General features: G+C 41.0%; 1 protein-coding gene across 2 annotated transcripts in view; it reads right to left on the reverse strand.

Annotated features, from left to right (window-relative positions):
• Nucleotides 1–20,595, reverse strand: part of MYO18B (myosin XVIIIB) — an 884,719-nt gene that overhangs the window by 191,402 nt on the left and 672,722 nt on the right. For both annotated transcript variants that reach the window (XM_040416566.1, XM_040416565.1), the window contains 3 exons: nucleotides 19,912–19,995; nucleotides 12,928–13,065; nucleotides 11,351–11,536 (listed from right to left, as the gene is read on the reverse strand). In XM_040416566.1, the coding sequence (XP_040272500.1) occupies nucleotides 11,351–11,536; nucleotides 12,928–13,065; nucleotides 19,912–19,995 (408 nt within the window). The remainder of the gene's footprint in view (nucleotides 1–11,350; nucleotides 11,537–12,927; nucleotides 13,066–19,911; nucleotides 19,996–20,595) is intronic.

Consider the following 20,595-nt stretch of genomic DNA (forward strand, 5'->3'; position numbering starts at 1 on the left):
GGTCACAAATTATATAATTTGTCATGAATCTCTATAAATCAGGTATACACATGCCACTCTGCCTTAGGGTACGGCGGGTTGTAGCCATGCTGTGGTGAAGACTTTTAATGAACCTTTAAACAGGGGCTGTTGCTGGTATGAGGTTTGGCTGTTTAGGTAGGGGGGGATGCAAATTATTGAATTAATAAGCTCCGGCATACCCACTTCTCCAACCCCAGCGCTCTCCTGCCCTACATGTGGGAGCCCTTCTTCTGCCATCGGCTTTTCCTCCTTTTCCACATCATCTAATATCGATGAGAATATGTCATCAGGAACATCCAACTCCTCTCTCTGCATCTTGATGACTTTTCTAGGACATGGAGAATTTTAAGGATGATTTGGAAGATGTAAAGTCAGCAAAGGATGAGGATGGTTATTATTAAGACCTGGCCCCACTAAGTGGGTGAAGACTGGATGGTATTGGTTGGCACGATGGCAGTAGAATAATAAACACTTCCATCTTATTGGCATTGAATTACATATCTTAGTTTACAGCTTATGTAGGAATAAGTAAATGTAGGAATAAATAAATAAAAATGACGCCGAGTAAGTCTCCCTGCACTCTCCCTGCACTCTCCCTCTGCAATATTATTCTATTAATCATTTTCAGCAACACTGTCCCTAGCGCATGAGTGCCTGTGACGTGTATCCCTATGCTCAGCTCAAAGGGCAATGGCGGAGATCTCACAGAATGAGGGGTTTATAGGGCTGTGACATCACAGGGGATGGCTATCTGGCAATTGGCTTACTGCACGGCATTATGGGTGACCTCGCTTTCCCAGCCTTGTCTCCTCTACACTTAGTTTTGCTCTGTAACATGGGCAGTCGCAATTTTAGGCAAACCTGATTCGTTACCACAAAGCACGAGGAAATTTAGATTCATTGCGAATTGAAGTTTTCCTAAACATTGGACAGAATTACGCTTTGAATGCTTTGCTTCGCTCAACACTATTTAAAACCTCCTCAGTGTCCAAGAATCAATCTAACATAAAACAGTAACTGTAAAAAAGTTGTGCCACAAAAAATATTCTACATTTTTTAAACCAGCACCTGGATCTGAATACTTTGGTAATTGCATGAAATTAAAAAAAATTGTATAGCTACTGAGTTGTTCAATACAATTTATCTGTATAGCGTCACCTGCTGTAAGTTCTTTTCCTTTTTTCTCCATCCATCTCACTGAGGTGGTCGCAATTGCTCAGTTTAAGTTTAAATCTTTAACTGCCACCAACCATATCTTCTGTTAGAAGCTGTGGCAGTTACAGAGAAAGAGCTACAGCAGAAAGGGCATGCCCCTTGATAGAGCCTAAAATGGGTGAGAACAAGAAATACTGGGAAAATAGTTTTTTTCCACTGTCTGCAGCAGCTAGGCTGGTAATTAAGATAATTAGCAGCCAGCTGAGGAGCTCAGGTATGCAGTATGTGGGCTGAGCTCCTCAATCAGGGCTCCCAGTCTGGGGAAGGAGCAGGCTGCGCCAAGGCCTGTTGGAGCCAGGACCCTCTCACCCTGTGTAGGGTAAGCACCATGTTGTGTTTTGGGGATCTGGGTAATAGACCCAGATCCCGAAAGAGAGGGGGAAATACTGTAAAGTCAGTGGCCAGATGGCCGAGGATTTATTTTTATGATTTATGTTTGATCTGCTGTGACAATAAAGCTGGTTGTGGCCAGTTTGCACCCAAAGCTGTGCTATCCGTCTAAGGCTACTTTCACACTGGCGTTTCTGAGTCCGCTTGTGAGATCCGTTTCAGGGCTATCACAAGCAGCCCAAAACAGATCAGTTAAGCCCAATGCATTCTGAATGGATAAGGATCCGGTCAAAATGCATCAATTTGGCTGCGTTTGGTCTCCGTTGCGTTTTTTTTAGACGGTCACTAAAACGCAGCTTGCAGCGTTTTGGTGACCGTCTGACGATGCGGAGCCAAACGGATCCGTCCTGACTTACAATGTAAATCAATGGGGACGGATCCGTTTTTCACTGACACAATATGGTGCAATTGAAAACGGATTGACTTTCAATGTAAGTCAAGACTTTTTTTTGAATGAATAATGCAAACGGATACGTTATGAATGGACACAAGCGTTTGCATTATTGGTGCGGATCTGTCTGTGCAGATACAAGACGGATCCGCACCAAACGCGAGTGTGAAAGTAGGCTAAGCAGAGAAGATGGCGATCCTGGAGCACTAAGTGACCCTGATTTGTCACAACTTGTGTATTGCAGAATAGCCACTCTGGTGTACATTATACTTATATATTGCAGAATAGCCAGTCTGGTGTACATTATAATTATAAATTGCAGAATAGCCAGTCTGGTGTACATTATACTTATAAATTGGAGAATAGACAGTCTGGTGTACATTATACTTTTATATTGCAGAATAGCCAGGCTGGTGTACATTATACGTATATATTGCAGAATAGCCAGTCTGGTGTACAATATACCTATAAATTGGAGAATAGCCAGTCTGGTGTACATTATACTTTTATATTGCAGAATAGCCAGTCTGGTGTACATTATAATTATAAATTGCAGAATAGCCAGTCTGGTGTACATTATACTTATAAATTGGAGAATAGCCAGTCTGGTGTACATTATACTTTTATATTGCAGAATAGCCAGGCTGGTGTACATTATACGTATATATTGCAGAATAGCCGGTCTGATGTACATTATACTTATATATTGCAGAATAGCCAGTCTGGTGTACAATATACTTATAAATTGGAGAATAGCCAGTCTGGTGTACATTATACTTATATATTGCAGAATAGCCAGTCTGGTGTACATTATACTTATATATTGCAGAATAGCCAGTCTGGTGTACATTATACTTTTATATTGCAGAATAGTTAGTCTGGTGTACATTATACTTATATATTGCAGAATAGCCAGTCTGGTGAACATTTAAATCTATAAAATAAGGTACCTCTCATCACACAACACAGGTTTTCGGAGATGCCTTTGGACAGTACATAACATATACTATATTGGCAAAGCTAAGAAAAATGGTAATGGCATTTCTGGCATAAAATATGTTCAGTCACATCATTTAGTGGGTTGCCAAAAATACAGCACCTAATACAGCAACTAATCTAATGCTCATGGGGTCAAATAAAATATTTGGGTTATATTAGCAGGCTAAAGGACATAAGCTGCAGCAGAAACCAGTGGACTGTGAAACATAACTTGTTTGTGTGCTTCAGGGCCAAGTCTCAAGTTGATCGGTTGCCTCAGTCTCCAACTGAGAGGAGATAAAACATGCAGCACAGGACAAAATTATGAGCTGCACAGAATATCGAAGAGGCAGCCTATAAATAAAGTGCTGGAAAAATATGGCACTTCAGAGAGCACTACGCTTCCCACAGCCTTATATCTTCACATCAAGGGTCCACATGTTGAGTCACCTGAAGATGATGCACGAAGAGTGTATGGAAATTATATACTCTCTATCAATAATGTATATAAATTGTCAGGCACTGAACATTCCTAAAATATAAAATGTTAATTAATTACAAATTAATTAAATTGTGGCAGTACAAAAGTAATTGTACATTTGGGACTGGATAATGATACTGTATATTCCTTGTGAAGCAGTTAAAGGCTATATATACTTTTGGGAACAATTCTAATACCTGTATTATTGCTTTCTTTTTATCTTAAGCTAAAATTGTTTTTTTCAATAGGTCTGTATTAAAAATGTTCAACAGTTTAGCCCTTACAGCTTTTGCAGTACCCCAGACCTGGGGGGCATATGCAATTACTTGTTATATTTTGTATTATGTATTGTTATGTAATGCCCAGTATTCCAGCAAAATAGGTATGGGTGGTAATAATTGGCAGCAACAGGGCTAACCACCCTGTTCCTCCCCTCTTGGTAGGAGTGGGCTGGTCCTACTTCCTGCCAAGAGGGGGAGTTCGAGCCCAGACAGCATGGAGATAGGAAGCACATGCAAGAGCTCCTACTTCATTGGACCATGTCCTGTTCTCCTGTGAGATCCTTACTCCAGAGAAATTGCTAGAATCAAAAACAGTATTTCAAGCAAGCTTTAGTGTGCCTAGACAGCAGAGAGATCTTTAGCCCTTATCTCTAATTCCCTAACAGCTCATAAAACAGTCATTTAAGCTAAGTATCAGTTTCATAAGAATTTAGCGTAAATGAGTGTTTATGAGCTGTTATGGAACTAAAGATAAGGGTTACAAATCAAGCCATCAGAGCAGTTCTATGACAGATTTCACTGACAAGGAGAGGGAACAGTGTTCATATGCAGTGAAAATGAAGGATGTAGAAGACAATTGAACTTTTTAAATTAAGAGCTAATGGAAAACTGATTTTTAGCCCAAGTAGAATGTAATAAAAAAAAAATCTGAGACAAAGACAAGCGTGTTCATAGCCTTTCAAAGGGCTGTCCCATAACAAAGATTTATACCCTATCCACAAGATAGGGATTAATTGTCTGATCAGCAGGGATTCGACTACTTTGCCCTGCTGATCATAAGAACTGGGCCCAGATGTCCCGAACTATTCGCCGGCGAACAGTTCTCGGTGAACATAGCTTGTTTCTCATTCGCCGCGGCGGGCGAACATATGCGATGTTCGGTCCGCCCCTATACATCATCATTGAGCAAACTTTGACCCTGTACCTGACAGTCAGCAGACACATTCCAGCCAATCAGCATACCCTCCCTCCCAGACCTTCCCACCTCCTATCAAAAAGCAAGGACAGCATCCATCTTAGATTTATTCTGAAGCTGCAGTGTCACAAATTTGACTAAGTTGTAATCGCAATGCGATTGATACAGGTTATATTAATCGCATTGCGAATTCAACTTAGAGCTGGGTTCCTAATGGTTGTATTGCTAGAATATAAGGAAGATTGAGAATATAGTGCTATATTCATTATATTCGTCAATTCTAGCAATACAACCATTAGGAACTTAGCTCTAAGTTGAATTCGCAATGCGATTAATGCAGGTTATATTAATCGCATTGCGAATTCAACTTACCACACTCTGTGTCAACTACGTAATTTTCCATGGGAGTTTTGCCATGGATCCCCCTCCGGCATGCCACAGTCCAGGTGTTAGTCCCCTTGAAACAACTTTTCCATCACTATTGTGGCCAGAAAGAGTCCCTGTGGGTTTTAAAATTCGCCTGTCTATTGAAGTCTATGGCGGTTCGCCCAGTCGCGAACATTAGCGTAAATTCGCGTTCGCCGTTCGCGAACAGAAAATGTTATGTTTGCGACATCTCTAGTGGTCACATATGTGTGCTGCCACACCATTCAACTCTATGGGACTGCTTGACATAGCCGAACCTTTGTACTGGCTGCCTCATGGAGTAAAATGGAAAGGCAGCACACATACATGACTGCAGCTCCATGAAATGGGTGAACATGGGGCCCCAGCTTTCGTGATCTTAATACATGTACATTCTGCCGGGATCTGAAACTAAATCCACGTCAGACATTTTACATTGCATGTGGCTATCTCCTAAGGGGATTGTCTGGTTTCCTTAATCATTTTATATTATAAGGGTCTATCAAAAAATAAGATGATCAAAAGTTGTCCTAGTGGGAACTCCAACAATCGACTATAATCTGCAAGGGAACCTGACACCAGGGTTGGTCTGACCCACCAGAGTATCAGAGGATATAGGGGTCCCAAAGGTCCAGGAGAAAAAATATATCTATATGGCTTCCTTCTTAGCCAATCACTTGCCACTAGGGTCTATTTCTTCTATTCAAAACCTAGTAGACTTTATTATATAAAAGTTGGGCCCCTGAAATATTTTTCTGTGGTGGGCCCAAGGAACCCAGTTCAATCCTGTCTGACACTAAAAGGGGGAATATAAGAAGTCCTTTATGATGGTTTTCTGGTGTAAAAGAAAGAAAAAACTTTTGGTGCATGACAATTTTGCGCAAAGAAAATTGCTATTTTTATTTGCTGTTTTACTTTTTGAAAAGTCACCAAAAATGGGGCAATCTCACTGTAGTTGGATGGTGACGTAAAATGGAATTACAAGTATCCATAAAAGTGTCATTTTTAAAGATAGATGAGCCAATTTTTCAAACTGTGTGTGACATCTAAATATGGTGCAAATCCCACCAGTTCAGACTCAAGCAAACCTGACTTCAAAAATCTCCCATAAGGCCACTTTTACACAGTCAATGTTTCCATCATTCATTGTGTAGTACTCCAGAGGGGGCACTACCATTGCTATACCTAGCTACTGTCTCTAATGGCTAGCAAAGGATGTCATCTGATACTGTGCCTTAATAATATTGTTATGGGACTGTTATTACATATAATGTGCCTGGTTTTCCAGCAGGTGGCAGTATATCTGGAAGAGAGTACCTTTAAATAGAATGGAACTTACCATTTTATTCTCCCCCTTTTGGGCAGAAGTGGGCTAGTCCTTCCTACCAAGGGAGGGGTTGGAGGAAGCTGTAGTTGAGTCGAGAGTGGAGAAGTTGAGAAATGCAGTTGAGAGTTGGAGCAAGAGAGTGAAGTACCATGGTGTGGTGAGGGAGCGTTTCCCCTCACTGATGTAGGATCTTTGGGAAAGTAGCTCAGAGAGAAGCCCACAACTGATATATAAAAGCACTTCTAAGAGGCAAAACGGAGCCAAAGACACCCTACTCAGCAAAAAAGGTCACAGGAGACCTCACTCTCATAAGAAACAGTAACTGAAGCTAATGGGAATCAGACTGAAGCCAGAAATTAGCACTGCAGCAGAGAGATAAAGCAAAGTATTCAAGCTTAACTGCTAGTTTACCCTTAGCATGCTGGAGCCAAGAGACACAAGTTTATTGAAGTAAAAACCGTTGAACGTTACCGAGTCTGGACTCTACTTGCTCCACCAACTACAACTCCTTACTAGCTCCGGGGAGGGACAGTATCCTGGTAGGAAAAAAGGACAATGCAGCAGAACTCTGCAAACACAATTAATGTACAATAATGCCATAATTATAGAAAACATTCTGGTGCAAATGCTATATAATATGGGAACCTAACACTAAATACTACCTGTTATGTGCCATAATGGCCACCATAAAATTCAGGGAGTGCAGGTTCCACATGCATGCTGGGTAAACTCTGCTTTTTACCATTTATGGTGCCATAACGACCTCCACTAAATCCAGGGATGCAGGTACCAACATGCATGCTGAGCCCACTCTATACTTCTCCTGGTGCCAAATGGCTTCCAATAAATGCAATGAGAGCAGGCTACAGCTTTAGGGCTCATGCACACGACCGTTGTTGTTTTGCGGTCCGTTTTTCACAGATCCATTGTTCCGTATCTGAGGGATTTTTTTTCTCTGATTTAAGTCCTCTTCTGTTCAGTTATTCCACAAATCATATCCGTATAGTTTCCTTATGCGATCCGTTTTTTGCAAATCGGAAACAGTAGCTTATTAATCACCATACACATGAGCAATATGGGCTGGGCATAGCATTTCTACAGTATGGATCCGCAAAATACGGATGAAATACGGATGATATACGGATGTGTTCCGTGCGCATTCCGTATTTTTTGCGGACCCATCGACTTGAATGGGGCCTCGGACCGTGATCTGTGGACAATCATAGGACATGCACTATTTTTTTGCGGAACAGAAATACGGAAACAGAGAGCACACGAGTACCTTCCGTTGTTTTTGCGGACCCATTGAAGTGAATGGTTTTGCATATGGTCCACAAAAAAACTGAATGGAAGCGGAAAGAAAATACGTTCGTGTGCATGAGCCCTTATACTTACTCTAATTAAAATCATCCTATGGGGCACACAGGCTAGTCAGGGGTGCAAGACCAACCTCCAGCTCCAGTACAACTGCAAAAAAAAGGGGGTCAGTCAGCACATCCCAATGTGCAGGAGCAAGCTGCCATGGCTAAAAACACAAAGAAAAAAAGACAATGCAACAGCACTCTGCAAACACAAATAACGTACAATAATGCCATAATTATAGAAAACATTCTGGTGCTAATGCTACGCTTATTTTGCAAATTTTAGCCATGGCAGCGTGCACCTGCACATTGGGATGTGCTGGCTGACCCTTTTTTTTTTGCAGTATCCAGGTAGGAGCACCGTGACACAAACTATTAGAGCCATAACATACCACTCGGCATTCCTAAACACTGGGACCCGATCGGCCCTGGGGGATGACTGGCAACAATTACGAGCCAAAACTAGGAGCAGGTCAAAACCATTATCTCTGTGTAGACTCCATTCCTGGGTTTGGCTCACAGTTACTGATGGAAAACATTGACCAAATACTAAATGTGTGAAAGTGTTCAATTTCCAGAGCTGTGCCACCCTAGGTTAAATGAAGAATTGCACAGTGCCTGTTGAAGTCAATGGACCATTGTATAACATATGGATGTGTTTGGTCCTCTAGAGAAAGACAGACACTCTTTGAAGTTGATCTACTGTAAGCTCTGGTTAATTGATGGAGGCTACAAATGAAGAATTCTCCTTTACCAACATGATATAACCAAATAGGGCATTTGAAATGTTGTTTTCTAAACCAGACTCTCTAGGTTAACTTTGCTAATATTCATTCATCTGGTTAGAGTTGCCATAGCTAGTTGAGCAAAGACTAGAAAAGCCCCAGAACTGGATGTTCTTTGTTCTGTTGTGGAAATGCACATAATAGGATGTGTACATATAAAGAATTCATATTTTGGTTGTGTTTATTGTAAATGTAAAATGCCAGTTGTCACTTGGTCAGCATTCAGCTAAATTCCAAACACATTGTGCCACCTTGTCACAAAATAAATAGCTGTCGTACTTCTTTGCCGCAGTAAAAATGTATTTGACTGCCTTAGTTTATCGCTTCACAGGACGCAAATTAAGCGGTTTGAGAAGGCAATTTCACTGAACAATGGAAATAAAAACACCCACAAGAAAATATTCTCTCCTTACATGTCACATCAAAAGAGGTGCCCGTTATGCTGCATAGTATTTCCACTGACAGATGCAATACTGAGCTCAATGTGCCATCTATCAACCATATTAATGTGAAACCCCCTTTCTTGGAGCCCCCCATCCCTTACTGACATTGTGCAGCCACTGACATCTGACGAAGCACATAAGAACGATTTCCACAATCTGAAATGTGTGCTAGCCCAGGAGATTTGGTTTACGAGCTAATACTTGCATCCAGTGTTTAATACGCCGGCCTGACAGCAATCAGTTATTAGAAGGAATAGTGTTCCAAATCTAGGTAATAAAAAGTAGTCAGATTGAGTTAAGGTCACAGTTCTCACTGGAGGAAATGCAAACAGCAACTTTGATGCAATCATGTCGACACTTAATACTAGGAATGCTGAACAATGCACAGTTCTCCAGCTTTCTAAAATTAGATTCTATTTGATTCTAAACTACTGGGATACGAAGTAATATATTTATTTCCTTAAGAAAATTACCAGCGGTTTGCTGCAATATCCAATACAGCTACTCTAATAACTAGAGCTGCTAGCTGCTGATAATAGGCACACACTAGTTCTAAATAAATATGCATTATTTCTGTATACTGTATATATTCATTTGTAGACAAGGACTGTCCAGTCGTATCCAGATATGGAGGACTTGTAGGTTTTCAGTGCAGATTGTGTTTCAGAAATCTCAAACAAAATGCAGTACATGGGTATGGGCTTTTTAAAACCTTATGCACACAGGCCAATTTTTTTTTTTTTGCCATGGATTTAAGAGCAGGACGTGGAATTGTCTAGAATTTTGAGAATTTTTATTTCAAATGATTAATGGTTAATACCTTTTCACACAACTGTGTGAACACAAGAAATTTTGTAATATGTTTTATCAGTGAGAAATGTCTAGTTCTTATGTTATCAGCTGTATACCTTTCCCCCACCCTTGCCAATTGCTTTTCTGTTTGAAATATGCTTTGAATCTATCTCTGGGCTCTTCTGAAATATCATATGGCAAATGGCAATACAAGTCTATGGAGAGGGTAGGGCGGAGGTGTGAGCAGGAGCATGACTGAGACAGGACTCAAGGAGATATACTAAAGAGACTGCACAGCTACACAGGAAGTGTATATCTCAGCTCAACTGCTAAATTGACAACCTTACAGATCAGTACATCTCTGCAATGTCCTCCATGATCTTGGGGCTGCTTTTGAGTGAGTAAGAGAAGGTTAGGAGGCAGATTCTCCTCTACTATCTATATGCAGTGGATGGCAGCTAGTGTCCACCCACCATGTCAGAAAGAACTTCAAACTAGTTATTCGGCACGCACAGGAGAAAACTGCTAAAAATTCTACATACAAGCCATGTAATGGCCAGAAATAGTGTTAGTCCTCATGTACACACACTGTAGTACTGATTAATGCAGAGTTTTTGAAAGGTCTTTAAGTTTATCATCTGAATGGTATTTTCATAAGGATCAAGTTTTCAGCCTCTTCTTTCGAATAAATCAAACTGTATGTGCACATCATTAAGAAGCTATTTCAGGAAATCTCAAGATTTAGGGGACAGTATGTTCAAAATACAGATTCCAAACCAAAAACGCATGCAGAACTTTCCCATTGCTTTCAATGGGAAATCCGCATGTTAAACGATATAGTGCTTTTTCTTCTCACTTGCGTTTTTAAAAACCACACCTTGGAAAAAAGAAGTTTCCTGTCCATTCTTGATGCCACACCAAATAAGCATAAAAAAAACACATTACGAAATGCTTCAGGAAACCAACCATATCCCCCCAAAAAACTAATGCAGATTCCACATCAGGTTTTTTTTAGCACAGAAAATCCTCTGTGTGAACATACCCTTAAGGTACGAACACAACATTTTTTCAAACAATATTGATCATACCATCCTAATTGTCCTTCCACAATTCAATGAATTGGAGAACACTCTCCTATCTAGACATTTCCTATTGGTCTGGGTTCATAAAATGCTACAACTACCATGACGACTGGCACAGGCAAAGCTTAAGTGAAAGGGAGTGATGGAGGGCATTGTAGCATTGTATAAAATTTATTTAGGGTGATTAGAATATTGGCTGACAAACTACTAAAAGTAAACAGTCAGTTATTTTTGACTGGATTAGAAATGAGCAGATTTGTGAAAAATTGCTATGTCCATTTCCTATTATAGGCCATGTATGCCACATGAAAGTCAACAGAGGTGGTCCTCCAAAGAGAGACATAATTTTGACGCCTTTTTGTGTTATGGATATTTCATGGAGGTTCCAAAATAACAACCCTCTCTTTAACTCCATATTCTGTAGCTAGATAACCCCTTTAAATTGGTCACATGATTTGTAAAAAAGAAAGGTATGCACTTACCAGTTCCACACGTCTTCGACATGCCTCCATCTCTCTCTGCATCAGCTCATTCATCTCAGCTTTCATCTCTTCCATGCGGATCTGGTAATACTTTGTATTCTCCTTTTCTCGGGCTTCAGAGTCCGCCGCGTTCTCCAACTCTTCGCCCATCTTTATTACACTGTCCCTCAAACGTAGAATCAACATCTAGATCCAGAGAAAATGCAACACAGAAATAATATATTACTCAAGATATAATATTACCCATTCGTAAACATCATCACCTACTCCTAAGAGCCATTCACACATGCACTATGGATTCTAACCTCTTAATGTCCCAGGACACATTATTACATCATGAGAACTATACCATTCCCGTAAACTGGTATAACAGTACATCATGTCAAGGACACAGGTGCTGTGCCTGCATCATAAACAGAGGAATCTAGCTTAATACTAAAGTTGAGCCAAGTTCTCAAAAACTCGATTGGTCTGCTTTCCTGAATTTTACAAAAAAATTTGCTTCTTGGCAAATTAAATTAACACACACTGAAGGCAACCATAGGCCAGGTCCATAAAGAGGTAATGGATCCAATCGATACTACAGTATTTACACAAAAATGGCATTTAACTGTTGAAAATCTTTTGGAAGAACTGTTATTCTCTGTGAGAGGTTCATAAATATAAAAACTAGGATACAGGCTTCCAGTATCCGTAGTTTCAGGTGCTGCACATCTCGTATCTTCACAGCATAGACAATTGCCTTCAGATGACCCCAAAGTTAAAAGTCTAAGGGGGTCAGATCGGGAGACCTTGGGGGCCATTCAACTGGCCCACGACGACCGATCCACTTTCCAGGAAACTGTTCATCTAGGAATGCTCGGACCTGACACCCATAATGTGGTGGTGGGTGCACCATCTTGCTGGAAAAACTCAGGGAACGTGCCAGCTTCAGTGCATAAAGAGGGAAACACATCATCATGTAGCAATTTCGCATATCCAGTGACCCCCTTAGACTTTTATCTTTGGGATCATCTGAAGGCAATTGTCTATGCTGTGAAGATACGAGATGTGCAGCACCTGAAACTACGGATACTGGAAGCCTGTGCTAGCATTTCTCCTGCGGTGTTGCTATCAGTGTGTGAAGAGTGGGAGAAGAGGGTTGCATTGACAATCCAACACAATGGGCAGCACATTGAACACATTTTATAAGTGGTCAGAAACTTGTAAATAACTCATGAAAGAATAAAGTTACGTTAAAACCAAGCACACCATTGTTTTTCTTGTGAAATTCCCAATAAGTTTGATGTGTCACATGACCCTCTTCCTATTGAAAAAACAAAAGTTGGATTCAAAATGGCCAACTTCAAAATGGCCCCATGGTCACCACCCATCTTGAAAAGTTTCCCCCCTCACATATACTAATGTGCCACAAACAGGAAGTTAATATCACCAACCATTCCCATTTTATTAAGGTGTATCCATATAAATGGCCCACCCTGTAGTTCCACAAATGTATTTATGTTGTTCTCATGCATAGGTTCTTATGAAGTATAAATAAATTTGAACAAGAACAACACGCTGAAAATATTACTTACCTCAAACCTTTTAATTTGAGCTCTCTGAAACTCAAGTTTGTTTTCCAAATCACAAATCACTGCCTCTTGCCGACTCACTATTGAACGCTCCACCATAGATTGCTCCAAATAGTCTATGCGGCTCTGGGCTGCCTGCAGCTATGTAAACCCAAAAATACATTAATAAGTTAATGAGAACAAACAACGTTGAGAAAAATGCTTAGCCACGCAGCTATTAGCTTTCCCTTAGAATGACACTGCATTATGACTCCATAGAACTTTATAAAAACAACCAACAAAAGAGAAAAGAAGGAGAATCACGGCTAATGGGTAAGAGTCAAGGTTATTTATGAGATTCTGTTCTCCCCACACACCCCTCCCCACAAACTCTCTCATTACTTTTCTCCCTAGGAGAGAACTACCAACCAGTAGAAGGAGCTTAGGAATAACTATTCTCAAGCAGCCGTGACTCTTTTCTAGCCGGGCTACAATGGTTATACTGCTGGTTTTTGGCAACCACTTAATATTAGCTCATGAGGGACATACCACTGAAATCACCATGTCTGTCACTACTTTATAGGGAAGCAAAAAGTTGATAATTGGTTCTCTTTAAAGTGTATTTCAGTAATAACAAGTTATCTCCTACATACTGGATAGGGAATAACTGATCGGTGGGATCTGACTACTGGGGCCCACGCTGATCACAAGCACAGGGGCCCTGGTCAGAATTCTATCAATATAACAATTAGCTAGATAACTAGATAAATAACTTATTGTTCCCAGAATAGCAATCTTATCAGGGCAGGGAAATAATGCAACATATTAATAGACATAATGGCAGGAAAGAAAAGTGTGCTGCCACTTCACTCATTTCTATAGTAGCACTGGAGATAACTGTGGATAGGGGATAACTTGTTATAACTGGAATAAACGGAATTGTCAAGATGCAGCTGTCACGGTCCCTCCAGTGACAGAGGTTAGAAGATCTGAGAGACTGGCTGCACGTTAGGTCATCTGACATCCTATCTGTTTTCACTCGTTGCAGGGATCGATCATGCCAAACTAATTTAATCAGTTTCTATGAGGAGATAAGTTCTAGACTTGACAGCGGCGACTCAATGGATGTCGTATATCTGGACTTCTCCAAAGCATTTGACACTGTTCCGCATAAAAGGTTAGTATATAAAATGAGAATGCTCGGACTGGGAGAAAACGTCTGTATGTGGGTAAGTAACTGGCTCAGTAATAGAAAACAGAGGGTGGTTATTAACGGTACACACTCAGATTGGGTCACTGTCACTAGTGGGGTACCTCAGGGGTCAGTATTGGGCCCTATTCTCTTCAATATATTTATTAATGATCTTGTAGAAGGCTTGCATAGTAAAGTATCAATTTTCGCAGATGAAACTAAACTGTGTAAAGTAATTAACACTGAAGAGGACAGTATACTACTACAGAGGGATCTGGATAGACTGGAGGCTTGGGCAGATAAGTGGCAGATGAGGTTTAACACTGACAAATGTAAGGTTATGCACATGGGAAGGAATAATGTAAGTCACCCGTACATACTAAATGGTAAAACACTCGGTAACACTGACATGGAAAAGGATCTAGGAATTTTAATAAACAGCAAACTAAGCTGCAAAAACCAGTGTCAGGCAGCTGCTGCCAAGGCCAATAAGATAATGGGTTGCATCAAAAGGGGCCTAGATGCCCGGGATGAGAACATAGTCCTACCAATTTACAAATCATTAGTCAGACCACATATGGAGTACTGTGTACAGTTCTGGGCTCCTGTGAACAAGGCAGACATAGCAGAGCTGGAGAGGGTCCAGAGGAGGGCAACTAAAGTAATAACTGGAATGGGGCAACTACAGTACCCTGAAAGATTATCAAAATTAGAGTTATTCACTTTAGAAAAAAGATGACTGAGGGGAGATCTTTATGTATAAATATATTAGGGGTCAGTACAGAGGTCTATCCCATCATTTATTTATCACCAGGACTGTGACTGTGACTGTGACGAGGGGACATCCTCTGCGTCTGGAGGAAAGAATGTTTGTACACAAACATAGAAGAGGATTCTTTACAGTAAGAGCAGTGAAACTATGGAACGCTCTGCCTGAGGAGGTGGTGATGGTGATTACAATAAAGGAATTCAAGAGGGGCCTGGATGTATTTCTGGAGCGTAATAATATTACAGGCTATAGCTACTAGAGAGGGGTCGTTGATCCAGGGAGTTTTTCTGATTGCCTGATTGGAGTTGGGAAGGATTTTTTTCCCCCCTAAAGTGGGAAAATTGGCTTCTACCAGGCCGAACTGGATGGACAAATGTCTTTTTTCAGTCTTATGTACTATGTTACTATGTTACAGTGTTGTTGTTGGTAATGACCACACCTCTTGTCTCAGGTGTAGCTTGTGGTCATTACTGCTCCTCTATTTAGTCTGGACACACACTTCATACCATGCGATTGATATTCTCTGCCTGGAGTTGGAAGAGCTAGTGTGTGGTCCTCATCTGAGTTCCTGCTCATTCTTTTTCTATTGAGGATAAGTGTACTTCTGTTGGTATTTTGTTTCTTACATTTGCTTGTTGTTTACTAGGCCTCAGGGAGATGCTGGTTCATTCATCTGGGAAGGAACCAGTAGTCTCAGACCCTCTCACTAATCATAGGGCTTTTCAGGGTTACTAGGGCCTAGGTTTCCAGTGTATGAATATTCCCACATTCAGGGTCTATTCATACTGACAGGAGTCAGGGCTAGGTTTATGGTTTCCTTAGGTTGTCACCATTTCCCTTTCCCTAGCCTTGAAGGCCTAGTCCCTGGTCATTTTCCTTCTGTTGTCATTCTGGTGTTTCTCCCCTCCCCCTACACTGTGATAGCAGCATAATACCAAATCTGGAGACAGCTATGAAAACCATGCTGTCTTCAACAGCAAAGCAAGGGAATATGAAGTAAAGGAAGGATAAGCTTAGTTTCCTTTTAACCACCATCCTGATATACCGGTGACCAGTGATTAAAATTACAGGTTACATTGATTACATGGAAATAACTCCTGCAAGCAACCGTAATCACTTGAGTGGCAGCAATGGAACAAAAACTCTGCGATTGCAATTACCAGTCCTTTATTGATAGCTAAGCTTCCTATTGATGTACTTTTATCAACCAAAAGACATAGTCTGACTATAAATGGCTAAGTAGTATGTGTTCATTCTAATTTTAGTGCCCTTGCTTTCTAAATTAGTAAATCTCTTGTGTTCTGTACATACAACAATGGTCCTATAAAAGAACTGTTAATTTTCTATAAAATAATAATACACCATTATTTTAACATAGCTATGGGGGAGAAAAAAAGATTAATAAAAAATTCAGCTTATTAGAACGACTTGCCTCCATGGGCAGTGAGAAAAATACTTGTTAAAGGGAACCTGTCACCATGAAAATGTGAAATGATCTACATGGAGCATGTTAAATTCCTGCTCATTCTGGGCTTTGAAGCCAGGGAGGAAAACCAGCTCCTGGATCTGAATATTTTTGTAATTGCATATACTTAAAAATATTGTATAGCCACTTAGTTATTCAATACAATGTATCTATATAGCATCACCTACTGTTTGTTATTTTTCTTATTTCTTTGTCCTGCTCACTGAGATGGCCGCACATGCTCAGTTTCATCCTTCAACTGCCTCCTAAGCTGTGATAGGAAAAGCTGAGACACGCCCCCTTATCTGCAGCAGAAAAGACACTCCCCTTGAGCAGTCAGCTTGATATAAATCTAGCAGAGCAATGAATGGGGATATCTCTGGATCCACATGAGGTACAGGGTTGGTTCTAGCTTTGTTAGAAAGAGGGAGTCATGTACTATATGTCTTTGTTTTTTACATTATTCATGGGATAAACCCTTTAAGTAAACAATGGCAAGTAAATGTTAACTGACTTTTTTTTATGGATTTCAATGGCTTTTGATGAAAGATAACCGAGATAACACTGTGACAATGTTTTAGAGTCAATTTTAGCTCGGCTACATCTGTAAATATAAATCTGCTCAGCTACTCCTGATTTATAACATGCTGCCTTCAGCTCAGAGTTGACAGGGTCTCTTTAATCTACAAACATCCTATGTAGTTTATACTAAGCATCAGGGGTGTAACTAGAATTGAAAGGACGGAAGAAAAAAGATCCAGCACTTGCTCTGCCTATGCTGATGTGTGACTGGAAAGGCACTCCTCAATCACAGCATGCTATTCTAGTTATGCCATGACTAAGGACATAATGGCCAAAAGTGCATAAGCAAATTACCGGTGGATGTCTTTGCTCTACATGAGGCTTGCTGTACCAAGTGGCTGCTGATTAGGTGGAGTTTAAGGAACCGGAGTAAGAAACTAAGGTTTGATAGAATTTAATGTGTGTTGTTGGCTTGATTCTAGCTAGTCCTCCAACTACAGCAGACAGGGTCTAATTCTAAATCATATTTACTGTTTTCCTACTTTACTGTTCATCCCCATTTAAACATGTGCTCCATGGACAATGCCACTAAGGCCTCATGCACACGACCGTTGTTTTGGTCCGCATCCGAGCCGAGCTTGGATGCGGATCCATTCACTTCAATGGCGCCGCAAAAGATGCGGACAGCACTTCGTGTGCTGTCCGCATCCGTTGCTCCGTTCCGTGGTCCACAAAAAATATATAACCTGTCCTATTCTTGTAAGTTTTGCAGACAAGAATAGGCAGTTATATTAATGACTGTCGTCACAGTTCCGCAAATTGCGGAACGCACACGGACTCCATCCATGTCTTGCGGATCAGCAATTTGCGGACCGCAAAACACACAACGATCGTGTGCATGAGGCCTAAGTGTGTGTCCTGTGCAATGTATGCGTGCCTTGAAGAGCCTTTTGAGGGTGAATACATTTGCACTAGATGCAATCATGTTGCATATTTGGAAGCCCAGATCTTGGATCTAAATAAGCAGCTTGAAATACTTAGGGGCATTGCAAAACTGGAGAGAGGCTTAGACCTCACTGTGCAGGCACTGACAGTGAATTGGAGGTGGAAAGAGGAGGGCAAGATCAGGAATATCAGGTGAGCAGTTGGGTTAATGTAGGAAGAAGGGATAGAGGGAAAAGTGCCTGAGCTGGCACTCCCTAGTAAATATGCCTGTTTGGCTGATATTGGTGATGAAACCCCAGGGCCAGCAACACTGCAGCAGGGCATTTCTCCTAGCAACCAGGAGGATGACCGCTGCAGGAAGGATGGGAAAAGGGGTGCAGTAAAGGTCAGGCAGATGCTGGTGGTAGGGGACTATTATTAGGCGGACAGACAGGGTCATCTGTCGCCGAGACGTGAATGCCGAACAGTGTGTTGTCTGCCAGGTGCTCGGGTTCGGCATATTGCGGATCGGATTGACAGATTGCTTGGTGGGGCTGGGGAAGACCCGGCAGTCATGGTACACATTGGCACCAATGAGAAAGTCAGTGGGAAATGGAAGGTCCTTAAAAACGATTTTAGGGAACTAGGTGAGAAGCTCAAGTCCAGGACCTCCAAGGTAGTGTTTTCAGAAATACTACCAGTGCCACGAGCATCACCACAGAGACAACGGGAGCTTAGGGAATTAAATAAGTGGCTCAGAAGCTGGTGCAGGAAGTCACCTGTCCTCCCACCCCTGCAGCTGACAGAAGTTGATTTTTACCTTAATTTTTTTCAATCCCCATCGGCTCAGGAATGGGAGAGGCGTAGCCTGACCAGATAAGGGGCATGGCTTAGCGGGACCTGGGGGCTGGGTTCTAAGTCTTTTGAGGGTGGACACATTATGGCAGGGGGCGTGTCTGGACTCCTTCCTGCAAGAGTGATGCCCCTTTTGGCACCTTACTGGCTCATTTGCATACCAAATAAAATGGATTTTCAGAGGATAAAAACATCTATTGCTGGAACAAAGGCACATCTTGAAATAAGGTACTAAATGCTATTAGGCCATGGCTTTACTTCAATAGCGATTATCCTGGTGACAGATTTCCTTTAAAGCTCATCTAAAGCAGTGAAGATAAATGGCTTGGTTGTTATGGAAACCTGAAGTAAAACTGTGTATGTATGTGGAGGCTGAAGGACCTGCGAGCTTCTATTGGCTGATAAGGGTCATGTGACCAAGCTTCTATTGGCTAATGCATTTTTTTGGGAATATCTCAGGAACGGTATGTCCTAGAGAGCTGAGACCTGTTCTAAAACCTTCCCGGACACCTGATGTACCTGTGTGCCAAATTTCGTGATTGTAAATACGACGGTGCGGATTCCTTAAGTGGACATACACATACACACATACACTCAGCTTTATATATATATATATATATATATATATCATTTTTTTTCAACCTTTTATTAACCTTTATGTGCCCCACAATGTAACTATACATAATAGTGATGTGCAGGGAATGTATGTAGAGGGCTCACAAGCTGACTCCCGGCTATTCGACCCCTCAGATACCACAGTCAATATTGACCACAGCATCTGTGGGGTTAGACACAGGGATGAGACTCCCAGCCGTACCACAACAGGTCTGCCATCGGGAGAGGGCTTGTAAAAGCTTGTAGTCAGTGATGTGTACAGTGGCGTGCTGATCTTCAGCGCCGCTGTAGCCAATCACTGTCCTCGGCTGTAGACCACTGAGGACAGTGATTGGCTGTAGCAGTCACCTGTTGTATCCAGGAACATCTCTGCTGTTTGAAAATATGCAGCAGTGGGAGTACCAGAGGAGTACTCAGAGAACAGCGCTGAAGTAAGGGGTGAGTGTATGAAGTTTTTTTTATTTTAACACATTGTAGGGGTTTCCAAGACTTTTATTTATCTTGAACAACGCCTTTAACCAACTATTAAACCGAACCTTACACTGAACTTATACAGCATCTCTCATCCTTTATAAATAATAGGTGGAGTAGTCACATATATAAGATAATATACTTGTAGTATGCTACCAATTTTCAATCTTCAATAATAATGAAAACAAATCCCACCTTCTCCTGAAGGCTCTGCTTCTCTTTCTGTGTATCTTCAAGTTTAGTCTGTAGCTCCCGAATATGCGTTATATCTGTTGCAGACTAATTGTAAAAAAAAAAATGAACAATTCTATAGTTAAAAAAAAATCATAAATAAATAATAGATGCTCATTTACCAGTGTCAAATATTGTCACATTTTTTATATTTTGCCAACCAGTATGGTCATGGTGAGCTGCGAGATGCCAGCCTCACACTTATAGAGGTTATACAGGATAATAAGAAGAGTTCTATAACACCAGTAATAGAAAAAATATGGTAGTATCTTCAGTTTAAAGAAAATCATTGACTTACCTAATTTGTTAGTAAATACTGATGCAAGATCTGCATTAATTTATATATCTTTACTCTTTCTTGTATGTGGCCAGTCTTAAAGGGAACCTGTCACCTTGACAATTCAGTGCAGGCACCATGTTATAACGCAGGAGGCAATGAGCAGACTAATATATATCTTTATCCGGAAATTATTCAGTATAACTACAGTTTTATTAATCTTGATTTCTTTTCATTCTGGGCTAAGTAGGCAGTTACAGTATGTTGTCGGTCATGACCATACACTAACCATATACTGACTGTGTGAAATCCAGATTATACTGAATCTTTTCCCACTGTACTATACATCAGTTCAGCTCCTCCTGCTCAAT

This window comes from Bufo bufo, chromosome 2, assembly GCF_905171765.1.
Source record: "Bufo bufo chromosome 2, aBufBuf1.1, whole genome shotgun sequence".
Lineage (NCBI taxonomy): Eukaryota > Metazoa > Chordata > Amphibia > Anura > Bufonidae > Bufo > Bufo bufo.